Source organism: Peromyscus californicus, unplaced genomic scaffold (genome assembly GCF_007827085.1).
Source record: "Peromyscus californicus insignis strain IS unplaced genomic scaffold, ASM782708v3 Scaffold_7__1_contigs__length_154581171, whole genome shotgun sequence".
NCBI lineage: Eukaryota > Metazoa > Chordata > Mammalia > Rodentia > Cricetidae > Peromyscus > Peromyscus californicus.
Window position 1 is genome coordinate 121,068,333 of NW_026294595.1, and position 16,961 is coordinate 121,085,293.

At 40.5% G+C, this 16,961-nt stretch overlaps 1 protein-coding gene across 1 annotated transcript in view; it reads right to left on the minus strand.

Moving 5' to 3' along the window:
- Positions 1-16,961, minus strand: part of Ralgapa2 (Ral GTPase activating protein catalytic subunit alpha 2) — a 290,311-nt gene that overhangs the window by 87,959 nt on the left and 185,391 nt on the right. The window contains 3 exon segments of the mRNA XM_052725986.1: positions 7,135-7,293; positions 13,227-13,382; positions 14,824-14,947. Of these exon segments, the coding sequence (XP_052581946.1) occupies positions 7,135-7,293; positions 13,227-13,382; positions 14,824-14,947 (439 nt within the window).

Below are 16,961 nucleotides of genomic sequence, written 5' to 3' on the forward strand. Positions count from 1 at the left end.
ATGTAATGCAATTTTCTGAACCTTGAATGTTATTATTACCAACTATTAGGATATAAAGAAATGAAAGTTAGTAGTTAGACATTATAATAGAACTTGTAGTCATATTAGATATGTTTTCAAGATTGAGCAGATATATTTTAGATAAACAGGTCATCTTCAAACCCTTCAGAGATCTACAGAATATGGCATTTAAAATGTTTTAATAACTTAGAAAATTTTTCTTTTTTGTTATGACTATGAGACATGTTGGCTCCTGGCAGTACCAATCTACTTCAGAGAAAATACGGGCATTGAAAAAACTGCAACTGGAGTTAACTTTCATTGTGGCAAAAGTTAGCCACTGGACAACAAAGTATCCTCGAATCAACTGCTGACAAACAGGATAGACAGGACACGAAACAAAGGACTACTGATTCTTGCCAAAACGAGTGTGGTTATGGCTTTATCAAAAGGCATCTTCTGAGGCCAGGACAATATGGCACCATCCCTGAAGTGGCCTTCACAATCTGGAAAAGGTACAGTGCCCTTTTCTTCGAAGACAGCTGAACAGGCAATGGGCCAATGGCTTCTGATGTGCAATGGAACAACAGCTGAAACAGTTATTCTTGAAGAGTAACTAAGCTCATGCCTCTCAATAGTAGACTGGCATTTGATAGAGGGATGTGAAGAAGAACGGGATGCTGAGATGAAGCCACACACACACATAGCCAAGAAGAATGGACAGCTGAATTCAAAAAACATCAACAATTTCCAGAATTTAAAATCCTGAATCATGACATGACACTAGTGGAATTCAGGTGTTTCTGGTACGTGGACTGCTCTCACCCAATGTGAGGTTGAAATGTTGACCTTGTGTACATCCTACTTCACAAATGAGTCTGTCAGATACGCTAAGCCTATAGGCTGAAGATGATGCCCCAACACTGTGGAGAAACCTCAGATGACTGTCCAGGTAGCTGGCTGTTTCTGTCAACTCAAAATTTTTTGGAAGTTGCTTGCATGTACTTCCTGTTTTTATTTTTGTTAGCTAGTATTATTTCCTTCTTGGGTCTCTGAGGGAGTTGAAGATTAGTTAGTTATAGTTGAAAATTAATTAGGATAGAAAGTGAATTAGATACATTTTGGACTTACCAAAATAGGATAGATAATGAAATTATTTTCTCTGAATTTGTCAAATACAAATAGACTAGACATTGTTTAGGTATTTATTACTTGTATATATTGTATATAGTTACTGTACTTTTGTATATAGTTTTTCTTATGTTAGTTATAAGCTTTTTCCTTTTTTCTTTTTATTAAAATAGAAAAGGGGAAATATGGTGATATTTTATTTTGTACTAAAATGTTATTTGTATGTTAATAAATAAAGTTCCCCGGGGGTCAGAGCTATTAGCAAGCCATAGGAAAGCCTGGCGGTGGTGGCGCATGCCTTTAATCCCAGCACTTGGTAGGCAGAGCTAGGTAGATCTCTGTGTGTTCAGGGATACAGCCAGCATTGGAGACACACGCCTTTAATCTCAATACCAACCATAGAAGACTTGGAGGTCTGTACAGACAGGCAGTGACGAGGCAGTCATGTTGGGTTTACAACCAATGAGAAGGCAGAACCGAAAGTCTTTATAAAGACTTTAACACAGGAAGTAGCTCTCTTTCGGAGAGGTAGGACCACCACCGCAGGAGGAGGGGTAAGGTTTTAGCTCTTAGCTCTGACCTCTTGGCTTTCTTCTTTGCATTGGTTCTGTGTTTCTTATTTAATAAGATGGTTGGTTATATCTACACTTCTGTGTGAAGAATTTACCATTTAGTGCAGGATAACCTACGGGGCACAAATTCCCTGAAAACTTGTTGTCTGGTTGCGGAAGTCTCTACTTTTGAAGGATCATTTCCCCAGACCCAGAATTCTGGGCAGTCTTTTCTTCCATCACCCCGAGTGCACGGGTCTCCTGTGCACAGCTCTCTTGATCTCTTCTTGTTGACATGGCTTCTCAAGAGAAATCCCAGGCAGTGTGACCATGTGTGTCTCTGTGGTGGTTTGTTTCCTCACAGCTTCTTCGAGACTTCCTGTTGGTTTTCTGGCTTACGCCCTGGTGTACTTTGGTAGGAACTAAAGCAGCCTCCGCACCACCTATCCCTCACTTCTGTTTCCTTTGCTCTGTGACACCCATTGCTACTAGAAAACTGTTTCAACAACTTATTCACATAGTTATTGGCTCTTTCCACACTGCTAGACCCATGCATCAAGGACAAACACCAAAAAAACAAAGAAACAACAACAACAACAAAAAACCCAAGCAAAGTCAGAAAAAGAACTACAAGAACAATTTCCTACTATCTTTAGCAATTTGCTTTGCAAGTTTATTTCTATTTTTCAATAAGAAAGTGTTCTTGGCCGGGTGTGGTAGCACATGCCTTGGGAGGCAGAGGCAGGTAGATTTCTGTGAGACCCTGTCTCAAAAAAGAAAGGTAAGTGTTCTTCTTCCTCACGTACATGTTCTAAAGAAGGACAACATAGAAGACAAACGAAGTACTAAATTTCAAGTTTAGTCTAGCAATACACGCCCCAGGCAGTGGGCTGTTCCTTCCACAGTGGAGGCCAGCACACTCCCAACACCCCGTTCCCCTGTCAGGCTAAATACCCAGCAGGTGTGCACCCACATGCAGGACCTTAGGAAGCTGCATGAGGAGGGGCCGGAAGATGTCCTGTCTCCTGGGTCCAAGTGGCCTTTCCCACTGCGGCAGCTCAGGAGTAGAGAAGAGATCTGCCCTGCTTCCTGGCACAAAGTCTGGCTTCAGTTTGCTGTTTGGTGTACATTCAGCAAAAGAGGGAAGATAAACTCACAAGGGGAAGACAAATCCGTCAAGGACTAAGTAAGAAACAGGAGAACGGTGCCAACTTTTAAGGAAATTCAGTTGAAAAGGAGATCTCAAAAGGCAAATTTCTGCGAGGTAGGAGGTAAGTTAAGAATGTGGGTTTTCTTCTGTTTGGATAAAGGCCCTTTTGTGAAATAAATGTTTTCTATTTTTTGGCACCTGCTTGTGGGTGACTCAATCTTCCAAAAACTGGACAAAAGGGCTAATATAAACCCATATCAAATAGGGAATTTCTCTAACTAGCAATGTCAGTGTATTAGCAAAAAAGTTGATTTTCAAACAACACCTACAAGCAAGCTGCCTTTCATGTGGTTCTTATCGCCACCCCTTTACTAAAATCAATGTTAATAATCCATGACCTAAATGAGCACACTGCAGCAATCCAGTTACTAAGTTAGTGTAATAAAACCGGGCTCTTTGGTATTTTCAATGATCTTTTCTAAGTAAATAATCCTTAGTATTTTCCAAAGTTATTTTACTTCCTTGAGAATTCTCCAGAACATTTTAAAGTAAATTGATTGAATCTCCAAAGCATTAAGATAAACATTTAAGAAATTATAATATGAAATCAAGAGAAATGTACAAAACCATGAAGCAAAGGCAAACATACTCCCTGTATAATGGGGCAGCTCCAGGAGGCTTAAAACATCTCCTTGCAGAAAGAAGGATGCCCAAGCTGGGCTCCTCTTAGCCTTGTGTGCTAACATGCTCTTGTGACTTCTGGCACATCAGTCTTCTGCTAGCATTGTGTAGGTGCTTGCTCCAGACAAAGGTTCTGAGCTAAGCATCATCTGGAAGACGGATACATTCCTATACATCTGCATGCATACATGTATCTCCACCGCACATACCCCTGAAGCTACAAGAGAGCCAGATACCACTTCAACAGAGCCCACAGGCAGTCAGGGAAACTTAGGAAAAGGTAAGGCAAAGGTAAAGTAAGTGACCCTTTAAATCACTCATTGTCTTAGGTACAGGTCTTTCCTGAATGGCTGACTGATGAAAGTAGTTGAAAAATGTAAGTCTGATAATTACATATTTCTTTTCTATGATCAAAATTTTATTGTGTCAATATTTATGGAGATGGGGATGGACTTATTTGGAAATCAACTTAACAATGAAATAATGTTGCAAAGCACACATTTTAAAGAGAAAGGCAGAGGTTCAATGCAATGTTCATACAGTGAGCAGATCCTCTCAGCCATGAGGGTTTTGTGCACGCACAGGAGCACACCCATGCTTCTTCAATGTACCATTTTACAAATGTGGGGCATTATTAAGAGAGGCGGATTCTGCCAGGCACATAATTTGTATATTTAAAGGGGGTGTATGGAATGAAAAAGCGAAATATGTTAAATTTCAAAGGACTTGGAAGTAATGCTGCCTGTGAGCTTGTATTACAAATAGCCCCACATTATTACATAGGCTATTAATGAGGCCAAGTGAATGAAAGTACAATTTGAATATGCATGACTCTATCCAATGAGCAGGACTTTTGTGTACTGATGAGTTTTTTCCCCCTCCTAAAAAGGATTAAAATTATTCTTAGAGAAGTGTGGCTGCCCAGAAATGAGTAAAATAAATGTATTTAGACCAGAGTCACACTGTATTCATATGAAATATACAGGTGCTAAAAGATTGCCACTGACTCCATCTACAATTTCTGAAACATATGCATATTCTGTCTTCCTACAGGAATATTCTTCAGCTCAAGCAGCTGCGTCAGTACAATCTCTAAGCAAAAATAATGGTTTTGGTGGAGATGCCTAAAAGTAGCCAAGGTTAAGTAAACCTTTTGAGTACAAAGCCTTCAGTTCCATAGTAAGGAGCACTAGTTAAAAGACTGGGGAATGGGTAAATTATTGCGCCAAATGGCTGAGAATTAATCTCTGCTGACTAGCTGTAATCTAACGAGGCGTCTGTGTCCCAGGGAGCCCGCAGCATGTCCCTGGCGGTATGTGCAGTGTGTCGAGTCTGCGTGGCACTCTTTGTCCTCGCTCGCAGGCGGCCTTTCCCCTCATTGTCCATAATATCCTCATGCATCTGGGACGCGTGGAATGCATTCATACTAACAGACTTACCATTGTTTTCTCTCAGAAGCTTTGTTGAGCAAAGACTGCATCACGGTTACTGATAATTATATTGCTTAATTAATCAAGACAAAAAAAATTTGCAAATCATTGCCTGGTTGCCAAGCAAGGAGATAAAAAATGACAACAATACAAGCTGAAGCAATATAACAAAAGTAACAGCTATCTGATCAGAAATTCTTATATAATGAAGCTATTAATGCTAAATCGGTTAATGTTAGCATTGCTCCAGGTGTCTCTACTTAGATGCAAACAAAAAGGCTAACATTATGGATATAAAAGGCCAAATGTTGCCATGGATTCTGTAACCTGATAGAGAGGACAGCCTTTTCATTTGATTAGGGAATGCAATTTAAATACCAGGGACCGAAGCCAAACAAACAGACTTTCCCTCCGAAAGCCTCTTGCATTCACCCTGGGGTCAGTGGTTGGTGAGCAAAAGGTCAGCTACACTTGCCCTGGAAATGTCTGGATTAATTTTATTACATTGTAATGGTTTGTACTTTAAATGTAGGGATAACACTAAGTTTTCAGTTGCCCTATTATTCTCCTCTTCTCTTTAGGCTTTTTGGGTTAAAATATTAAGAAGCCAATTTTCTCAATTCATCTTGTCAGAATTGATGACCAAGTTTATCTTACACATATTTTGTAGGAAAATTTAAAAAGTATATTAATGACTTTTTATGCATTTTATGCTACTTCGGGAAATGTCATTTTTGACACAGCAGAGTGAAATGAAATGCTTTTCAAGTTCTTCATTCACTTTAAAAATAAAGGGAACATTTTAAGGACATTATGACATTTTAAAGGACCATCCTGAAAATGAACTAATAAAACTAGTTATACACTACATGTAAAAGAAAAATTTTTGAAAGCTAAAAAGGCCTAAATCCATTGCTTCTCTAACATTAAAATTACCACTTTAATTCTTGTAAGTAATTCTCTTCATGGACAAATGCAAATGTCAGCACCGAGCCATTTTCTTACAGCACCAAACTGAAAACCTGACATACACAGGGGTCTGAATCAGAGAAACACAAATATCTAATATGAATTCGGACATTCTCTATGAAAAGACAGAGAACGCCCTCTTCTATGAGGCTTTCCTAGATCCATAAAACCCACACAATGGAGAATTAACATACATGTTAAACTTAGAACTCTACTGATTTTATTTCTGTGATAGTAACTATATAAAAAAAATCCTGATAGCAACCATAACAACACCTTTACCCTGGTCCCAGGCACTATCGGGAGCACTTTTTCACTTATTAGCACATATAACACTTGCAATGTAACTTTAGGTTACAAATCTGAATTAAAACAATGAATCTCATGACGTTTTTTTAACTTTACAAAAAGGCTTTAGAATAATGATGAGCTTCTTCAGGAAAATGATTTTGGGATGTAAATAAATATATTTAATATCAAGCTGAAAACAAGTCATTTTTTTCCTTAGAGTGGCTTATATGCTTAATATGCTTAATTTCAAACCTAAGAACACTCTTCTTAATGAAATAAAAGTAAAAGAAGTCACGACACAAAGTAGTGTTAAAATACCAGTAAAGGCATGACAAGGATCGAAACTGAAGCCGATTAGTACACAGGACATAGACCATTGGATTGTTCCAGCCAGCCCTGTGATCAATACCAATTGACATGGCTGAATTGATTCTGTAGCAAGGTGCTTTGATTGCTAATACTCATCTTGTGGGCTGTGCTTCAGGGCCCCAGTGTCTTTCTGGACATGTCAAAAATCCTTCAGGATTGACCTCAATTATCACCAGTCAGGGCTCAGTGACCAATACCCATGCATCAGACAGGGCTGGATTCTAGACCCATGGTTATTCTCCAAATAACCATGTGATAATGGAATTCCATCAACTCTTATTATTAATAATGTGCCCCAGTTAAAATTATGATATTCTTAAAATTATAACATTTCAAAGCATTAAAATTATTTAAAACCCCATACATTTCTCTAACATAATTTTCAAATAATACAACATGGAATTCTGTGCTCATGATTAGAGTTCTTTTGAAAAATCACAGTTCACTTAAATTTCTATCAGCACACACAATTCTGATATTTGTAGGATATTCATCAGTTTTTTTGAGGACAGTGAATCCAATGGAAAATGTAGGAGTCAGGGCAACAATGGAGGAAGCATACCTCAGGCTTCTTTGTTATCGTGATAAAGAACATATGATTCTTCATTGGGTAAATAATGATCGAAACGTCTCCAAAGGCTGTTGGGATAATACCCCTGCGGTAGTCCCTGGAGTGTTCAGACCAGACGATGTGGACTTCATCATTCCCCAGGTGACGGAGCTGCAATAGCAAATTGGCTCTTTATTAACTGAGGTGATAACAACAGTTTATGAGGGGCTGTGGCTTATAAATTGAATTAGAAAACTCGAAGGCCAAAAGTATTTTAGTCCCAAATCAAGCTACAACACTGATGCCTTATGTGAGGATTCGAAAGCGTACAATTTCATGAAACTCCAGACCATCTGCTAGGATGCACATTTGGTTCTGAGATCACAGGCAGAAGCACAGGGGTACATTCCAGTGGGACGGAGGGGACCTCTTAAAGGTCTCTTTTTACACCGACTTCTATTTCTACATCAGTCCTATGCTAGAGTGCTGAGAATGTTTCTCAACAACTAAATGACATTCACTTTTTTAGTCCTTATTACTTTAAAACTTTAAGCCTCTTAACCCAGTGGGTTATTAAGAAATAACAATGTAAGATAACACAAGCTACTCCAACACAACTGTTGACAAATGTGTGAGAAACTGGTCTTGAGATAAATATATTTAATTTAAATTATAACTTGAATTTGCTGGGAATACTAGTACCCAACATTTAAAGACTTCCAAAGTGTTCACATAAAATGCCATTTACCCCTTCCCACTGACTTTGTGTAACTCCACCTTTACTTTATCTTACAAGAAGTGCCTGTTCAGGAATGCTCTGTCTCCCGAGTGCAGAGAACAGCATGAAAGAGAGGGCCAGAGACTGTGGCCTCCATTCACAAATATTTAAGCCAGGGACATCCAACCTGTGGCCCACAGGCTATGAGAACACACAGACACACACAAAGACACACACACACATGCATGCACACACATATATGGCACAGTGTGTCCACACTGAGACCCATACAATTGAGGTATAATAAATAAAGTCACACACACACATATACAAATCTCATACTGTTATAAGTACATTTACAGCTTTGTGTCAGACTGCACTCACAGCTATCTGGGGCTGCAAGCTGTACAATCCTGATCTCAGCTTACACCAAAAGCTATTTTACTGTTATAGCTCAGGTAGTTTAGCTCACTTATTTTGACATTTTATAAATAAAAAGACCATAAACTCCAAAAACCCACAGACTCTTGGTGTCTCTGAGAAGGTCTTAGGAAGGTCTCCAGGGACCCTTACAAGCTCTTCCAGAGCAAACCTTTGCTAGATGCAAGAACATCACTGATCAACTGCCATTGTGGTGATCCCACCAACCTAATCTGGAGAAAGCTGCAAAGAAATCATTCTAGAAAGCCTAGAAACATAACTAAAAGGAAAACAGACCATAGCGATGGAAACATCAGCCCAAACTGAAGTTCTGAAGCTGTAAAGACTGGCAGAGCCAGGGGCTTAGAAGCCTTTGGGGAATGAGGTTTCTGCCTCACACCAGGGAATGCCATCCAGCATCAGGAACAAGAGCTCATGTAACAGATGAACGTTACAAGTGACCAAACTTAAAAGCACCTTAATAAAACTGAGATGTTATGGCAGAGCTTATATTCTAGTTTTATCTTAAAAATTAGAAAACAAGCGAATTCTGGAATAGTGCATATTTGAAACACGTTAGCACAGATACTGTTTTCTTTAGAGACCATTTGATCATAAAGGGAAAAACCCAAGATAACCCCAGAATGGCCTCTTTTCTAGTCATCCAGTTATAAAGGCAGCTGCTTGTTGCAATGCCTGCTTATTTTTCACTCGTATACATCTGGAAGCGACTGTATACATCAATTATTTACAAAGAGACCTGCCCTGTACCTTTGTGCCTATATGGAGTAAGGGATGGGATTCACCTGTGTCAGAGCAGTGGCTCCAGAAACGTGCAACTTCGGAGGCCCAGCACAAGTCACGATGATCCAGAACAACTAAATGGCGTCAACAACTTTGTAAACGCAAACACAACCGAGTGCATTTTTTTTCTTGTTCTCCTCACTCCATCATTACCCCAACATAAGTATTACAGGCACAGGGTAGCAGGCAGAAAAGGAAAAACCGTAGCACAGCCAACCCAGCTCTAACACAAAGGTTTTGTTGTTTTTTCTTTTCTTTTTAAGGCCAAATTCTCATAGCTGAAGGTGTTCCTGCAATCCACTTTTTCTTTTCTTTTGTTCTTTTTGCAGTACTGGGGATTGAACCTAGAGCCTTATATATGCAGTGCTCTACACTTCAACTCTCTGATTTACATTCCAGCCATTCTTGTCTGAGATTTCTGCCTATCTGTGGTTCCCATTTCTAACAGAGCTTCCAAAGACCTCGTGATACTGTTTTGCCACTTAGTCCTTTTGTAGTGACAGCATGAGAGGTAGGGTTGCCAGCAAGACAAGATGGACAGATTTCCATGGTAAATGTGGACTAGATCTAACTGAAACTTTGGGGGGTGGGGATTTGGAGCAATAGGAGCTAACAGTAAGAAATGGGTTATGCTGGAGTTCAGCTTCCAGCCGTTATCCTACAAAGAGAGCTGGCCCTGTACTCTGTTACGATGTTGGCAGAAGCAAATGGAGACAACCCACTTACCAAATATCAACCTTGCTGCTCCCACCCAACACCATACCTAATACCTACAGTCTCTCCTTTTCATCCACAAGGGCAGAGTACAGCACTCGCTCTGAATGATACAGGGATTACTGAAATTTTGCAGTTACTCTGCCCCTTTCTAAATTGTGTTATTCAATTATATAACCCAAGTAAACCCCTCTTAATTTTATTTGCCGCAGTATTCTGAGAAAACTCTAGCATAGGAGAGCAGTGCCACACTAATTGACCCTTCCTCCCAATGTGGCAATTCTGCAATTAAGGAAGAGCTATTTTTGTAATATTCACCATGTCAGAGCTGCTTTCGGTGTCATGCACCTCAGACTTCTGGATATGTTACAGTTTAATTAACTAAATCATAAAACCAAGAACTAAAGCCGCAGGACCAATTGACAGACACATCTGGAACAAAGCACAAACATCACACCCTCTCGTGCCTATGAGAAGAACCCAAGTATGTAAAACAAATAAAACTGGTGTGGACAAACTATGCACATCAGAGCAAAACATAGCTATCCATATCAGAACATGATGGAATATTCTAGAAAACTAAAGTGTACTCCATTCAAAGGGGATTTCAATTTCAGTGTCACTTGGTGATTTTCACAGAACTCTGAGTAGAGGCCCTTAAGTTAGAAATCCACCCACAAGTTTGCACAGGGACAAATTTGACAGGAGGCAGTGTCTTCAGGAGGAGACGGGAGCTAGAATGGGAGCTGTAGTCATGTGGCCTGCTTCCACTATGCAGTCGACTCCAGAAGGCCTCAAGGCTTACCATGCCAGAACAAACAGGCTCCTGAGCCTCAAGAAATCAATCCCATGTCCTGCCATCCTTGGTCCTGACAGAGTTCTAAAGCTCCTCTGCCCGAGCTGCTCTGCCTGCTGCTGCCAGGCTGCACGCCTGCACACCACTGGTGACACCGGTCATGGTCCACACCTAATAGGCTGACCTCCTTTCCCGACTAATTGCATTACATCGCCAGCTGGCTCCAGAAGGAGTCGTCTGTTTGATTGAAGAATCTGGGCTCCTCAGTGGGCCCGGCTGCTACTTTTACTAAGTAACAGTCAGGCCTGACATCCCCATTGTTCAGCTGACAGTGTGCCCATCCTAAAATCTAAGTTTTATTTGTAAATTAACCAAGAAACTTCCTGCCAGAACAGAGCTGCTTAGAGACTGATAATGTGGGCCTTTCATCCCCTTTCACTGGCACTGTATCACTGCCAATTTGTTTTTCATGTGGCTGGCCAGCCTGAGGCTATAAAAGCCTTGTAAGACATAAGTGCAATTATAGTCCTGGAGTCAAATGAATTGGACAAATCCAATAGCACAGCTCTGTCCCCACTCTGCAAACCCCTACAGCAGTTAGATTAGCTGTGAAAAATCTAATCTAGCTAGAGCTAACAAATTTCTGCAGTGAAGGATCAAGAGTTCAGTATGGGGTTGCAATAGGATTGCAGAATTGAAAAAGTCCCCCCACGACAAGGGCAGAGCAGAGCATGAATCACTTTAGAATTTTGCAGCTCATTTTTAAGCTGTTAGGGACAATTTAGTTAGAGGAAGTCAAGGAACCGGGGGCTGCCATTATGTGACTGATTTTTTCTGCCTAACTATGAGACATCCTGGTAAAGAGAGTTTATTGTTAATGATGCTAAATCTTAGAGCTGCAAAAGGTTTCAGCTGCTTTTTGATTATTACAGTGGGGAATCTCCCATCCAGACCAAGCCTTGGGACATTATTTATGGTAGCATTATGTCAAGAAAATGGTATAAAAACAAAATTTAAAAAGCCTCTATACTTAAGAAATATTTCAAAACAGTTTATATGCAAATTTATCTTTAACAAGTTATTATCAGTCACAAAAAAAATCATAGAATTTGGTGACAATATGCAGAGTATGAAGATTTTATAAGGTATCCCAAATTTAAAAAAACCTGTGAGTATAGGCCAGGTAAGTGACCCCAGATTCTAAGACATCAGTGAGCTACCAGATAGCAGCGTCCTCCTTTCTATGAACACTGCAGTCATCAGAACCCAAGATGGACAGGCAGCTCCTTCCCACCTGTGGGAACCAGCACATGGCTAGCAGGCCCACTAGCTGTGAGGTTCCCAGCCCAGGAGGCCAGAGCAGTATGCAGGGCTATGCGGGGGAAAGGCTGCTGAGTTTCTGAATGCAAATTGTGCTTTGTGCATCGGAGACACTTGATCACTATGGAAATTGTCTGTGACCCGAGTTTTGATGATGTCCCACATGCACTGTTGTTCATCGTCTATGCAGTCCAGATGTCTGTGGCTACAGTGGTGAAAAGGCAGAACCAGAGACAAAAGACACGAAGCAGATACAGTAGGGCCCATGAGCTAGCAGCCATCATCTGGCTAATGGGACAAGGAAAAAGAGTCAATTACACCAGTGGACAATGACAAGGGCAATGTTTTTCAGGCACTCACTGTCTCACTTACTTGACTCACCAGTACTGTGCCATGGACCCCATTTTTAATCTTATTTAATACATGAAAAACTGAGGTCCAAGCTGGTAAAACAGTTGGACACACACTTGAGCCTAGAGCTGTCTGGCCCTAGCTCCAGCCATATCACCACACTGCCAATGTGCAGCCTTAGCCAGCACTTGAGGTACTGCCCTCGGTTCCTTACATTTGCACTGCTGGAGGAGTGGGTGTGAAGTGGGAATGCAGGCTCTGTCACCTACTAGCCCACAGAGGCAGCACAAGTCACCACTGTTCTAGGATGCCCCTCTCATCTAGAAACTTACAGGAGTGGTTTTCTTACCCAACGACCTTTTTCTCCCATTAATGTGTTCCTCATCCAAAACCAGAGCCCCCTCAAGTAAACATTCTGCAGGCTAGGGAGTTCAAGGTCCTGTCTCCTTGGTGGAGTTCCTCTGGGAGCATAAGGTTTCCTTTGAACTTCAGAGGAAACCACCCATAGGGTGGAAGGTGAGGGACAGCAAAGGGGAAGCAGCCGAGGTGGGACATCTGTGCAGCAACACAGCTGCAGGTCACTTTGCCAAAGCTGGCAGCTCACCCTAGCAACCTTGGGGTGTGGGGAGGATGCTTTCCTAGAGCCTTACCAGGATTTTTTGTCAGAACAGCCATTATGTGTTGTGGCCTTACCAATCTGTGAGGTAAAAACATTTTCTCTCAGGTAACTAACATGGAAGAAGATCCAAAAGTAGCCACACTGCAGGCCCTCTTCTTCCCAGTCTTTAACCTCAGGACTTAAGATGGTGCTTTGTTGGTATTTTAGATTCAACACAACTGTAGCTGGGGGAAGAGCGACACTGACTTTGAGGCCTGGGGAAAGCAGCCCCAGTTTGTGCCAGGGCTTGGTCACATCCAGACCCAGAGAGCCTCACTTACACATGAATGCAGCAAGGTGCTGTCCCCGAGGAGCCACCTTACCTTTTTGGTGAGTGAATCATCTGAATCCGATGGCATCCGAGTGGAAACGTGGAAAATGACTTCCACAGTCGAGGTAGCATAGTAAGGGGCCGTCTGTCCTGTGCTGCCATTGCGCTGAAGACCACCCATGAACCCACAGTGGGTTGAGAGATCCACCTGATGAAGGTCACAGGAAAAGGTGAGGGTCAAAGGAAGCTGTGCTATTCATTAGGCAGGAATATGAGTTGAAAACACAAACTGTTTTCATTTTAATATATTTCTTTCTGATTACAAATAAACGTAAGTTATACAAAATTAAAATTTTAAAAAAAGAAATGAAGAACATCAGAAATGAAACTGGTTTGAAATCCTACTACAGGAAAATCACTATCAAAATTTAAGGACTGTCTGCCCAGCAATACAGCGCTTGCGTGGCATGTGCGAGGACCTGGCTTTGATCCCCAGCATGTGCCTTTCGAAAGGTTGCTTGAGTTCTCATCACTGCCATCAGTCTACAGATGTTTCCTTCTTAGTGATTAGATCTAAGTTTTTAAATTGCCATAAACTATTATTTTTTTCAATGAATGTCCATTTTAACAAACATGAAATAGAAAACTTCTCTGTTCCAAATATGACCAACATTCAATCTGAATTAATAATCTAGCCACACTTATGTTTTCTTTTTCTGTGATTCTAGGGATGGAACTTGGGGCCTTGAGCATGCTAGGCAAGTGCTCTACTACTGAGGTACACTCCCAACTCTCTTCTAGTTGTTTCTTTGACCTTGGCTGGTTCAAAAAACGATACATAAGTTAAGTAACAAATGTACTCTAACTTTATTAACAACAGTGTTTCACTGCAAGTGCAATAGCTCTCGGACTTTCTGGAAGGAGCACAGACTTGATCTTGATGTACTCTGTCCTGATGCCATCTGCAAGGAGGCCCTTGCCAAGACTGGACTCTTGAAGAAAAGTTGCTCTTATGCAGCCAAAGCTTTCCTAACCCAGATGAACTCAGCCAACTGAGAAACCAAAAGCAAGAGGAAGAAAAGCCCAGTATTTTATCGACCTTGATTTCTATTTGGACTAATCTTGCTTCTTTTCAGAGTCTAGGGATATACTTTCCTCTAGATTTCCGTATGTATGAGGCAGGTATGTGTCTACGTGTATATCCATTAGTTTATCTTTCAGCAAAGAAACCCAGTCCTTGTCGTTCATCCTGGAGTTGTGCATGAGGGAACGGCAGTGACGATCAACTATACCCTAGTTCTAGTTTCTCACTTTATCTAGTCCTCATTCCTTTTTCATCTATCAAGTCACTCCTTTTTTTTACTCAAGTTCCCAGTGGCCACATGTGTCTTCTTTTGTCACAAACTGCCACCCATGGCTAGCTGAGCCCATCCAGTTCCGATGCAAAGCAAGTGAAAAGATATTAAGGAGAAGCAAAAGTCCCCAGATAGAATATTGAAAAGAAGCAAACAGATTTTAAGGTCAATACATTCTTCAAGAACTCTATGCATGCTACATCTGAATGTAAAAATATACCTAAGAACACACATAACTCATGTCTGCTTTAAATACTGACAGTCAGTAACCACACAATGAATGAGGTTATTTACCTCCCATCCAAGACCAGCAACGAAGTCTTCATATGCTTGGCTTCCTCTTTCATTGGCTAAGATGGAACACTTATCTTCTTGCCCTTCAGCAATGTAAAACACTGCTATCTTGTGTGTCTCACGGCTGTAAATGTTGAAATTTAAAGGAGTTAGAATTGATATATACATATAAAGTTTTATTTTACTGTTATTGTCAGCATGACTCCTAATGGTGCTCACTAGGGGTCAGTCACTATTCTAAGGTGGTTAATGCATGACCTTATTTACATTCTGGAAGCCCCCTAGTAAGGCCAGTGTTATTACTGTATCATCTGCTTGGCAGAGGTGGTTGAAAGGAGACAAAAGTTAGTGAGGCAGGAGACTACACCTCAGACACTGGAGACACTAAAACAGCAGATATCAGAGCACATCATCCATCAGGTTCTTTCCATGCTTGGTGAGGAACATTATCTTCTAAAGCAATGGTTCTCAACCTGTGAGTTGCGACCCCTTTGGGATCAAATGACCCTTTCACAGGTGTCCCATATCAGATATCCTGCATATCACATATTTACACCCCCATTCATAACCATAGCAAAATTACAGTTATGAAGTAGCAACAAAATAATTTTATGGTTGGGGTGACCACAACATGAAAAACTGTATTAAAGGGTCACAGCATTAGGAAGGTTAAGAACCACTGCTCTAAAGCATTTTAAGTAGACATGTATTCTAACTAGGTATCTACATTTCATTTTCTCTACTTTGAGGAAAGGATATAGGTAGTTTCAAGACTGGGGCAATGAGACATGCTAAGGCCTTACGAGAAATGGAAACAGTTAGGTATTTTCTTTGTGAAAGGACATGTTCTACTATTCTGAGGGCACCAAATATAATGGACAGTTGTTCTGGGAAGACTCTTTTGGATATATAAACACTCTATTTGCTTGCTCTGTGATAGATTTGTCGCAGTCTCCTGTTAAATCATATAAACATAATATTCACTTTGAAGAAAGGAGACCTGTCCATCTTTTCTTTTCCATATCCAGTATAGTATTTGGTGCATAGTATGAGCTCAGCTAGGTCTGTTAAACTAACCAGATACATGACAGTATATGTGAATGTGTAATCAACACTTTTTACAAATGATACAGGAGTAAAGTAAGAGAATAACTGGAACCCTATCAAGCAATTTGGTGACAGTTTGGAGATAAAAGCTCAACTGTTGTTCAGATGCAGCTTAATCAAGAATCCCTCATTTGACAGCACCATTGTCCATGAGCTTTATTCTATCACAGCCTCAATGGTAAAAGAATTAGATCCCCACTTCCGGGGCAGCCCCACCCTTCTCATATTCACATTACATCATGAAAAATAGCATAGGAAAAAGCATCAAGTGCTTCAACAACACGGAAATGTTTCTATTGTCTAATTGTTTAATATCTCAACACTATAATATGATTAGACATTCAAATTGGTAGATCTGGACTCCATATTTTAACAAATTCTCAAATATTTCCTTCTTCATGGTTCTTTTTCTACTTATTAAACAAGGCTAACTGAAGCTCAACTAAAAAGGTCCATAAATCACAGGAGGAACATTTTCTCCTATTCATTAGCTAGGTATTCATTCCCCCATCATTCTCGTAAAATAAGTATATGTGAAGAAGAATCACAAAGTACAGAAAGAGAAGAAAAAGAACTCTCAATTTGAACCTGTAAACAAACAGCACAGCTGCCACCACTTTAGGAAATGCAAAGAGGTGCTGTAAAGAGGGTGGATTTTTTTTTTTTTTCTGGTAGTGATGGACCTTAGGGAGTCTAGGAATTGCCATACCATTAACTGCCCAGAGAAACAGGCAAGGGACAACAAGAAAGGTCCCCTACAATATGATTGGCTTATCACAGGAGCTGTAATAATTTGGCAGCTTAGATGATGGTAGCAGACATCCTAACTTTTACCTCAAAGGTTGTTGCAACAAAAGAACAAAAGCATAATTACTTGATTCTTTCTGAAATTCTCTCTACATACTTAAAAGTCCTTAGCATTCAATTTTTCTCTGTTCTATAGACTTGACATACAAAAAAACAACCACAGGTTTATCTGAAATACACCAGTGTTTTATCCTTAAAGCCCAGGATTTTTCCATCCTGGGTCC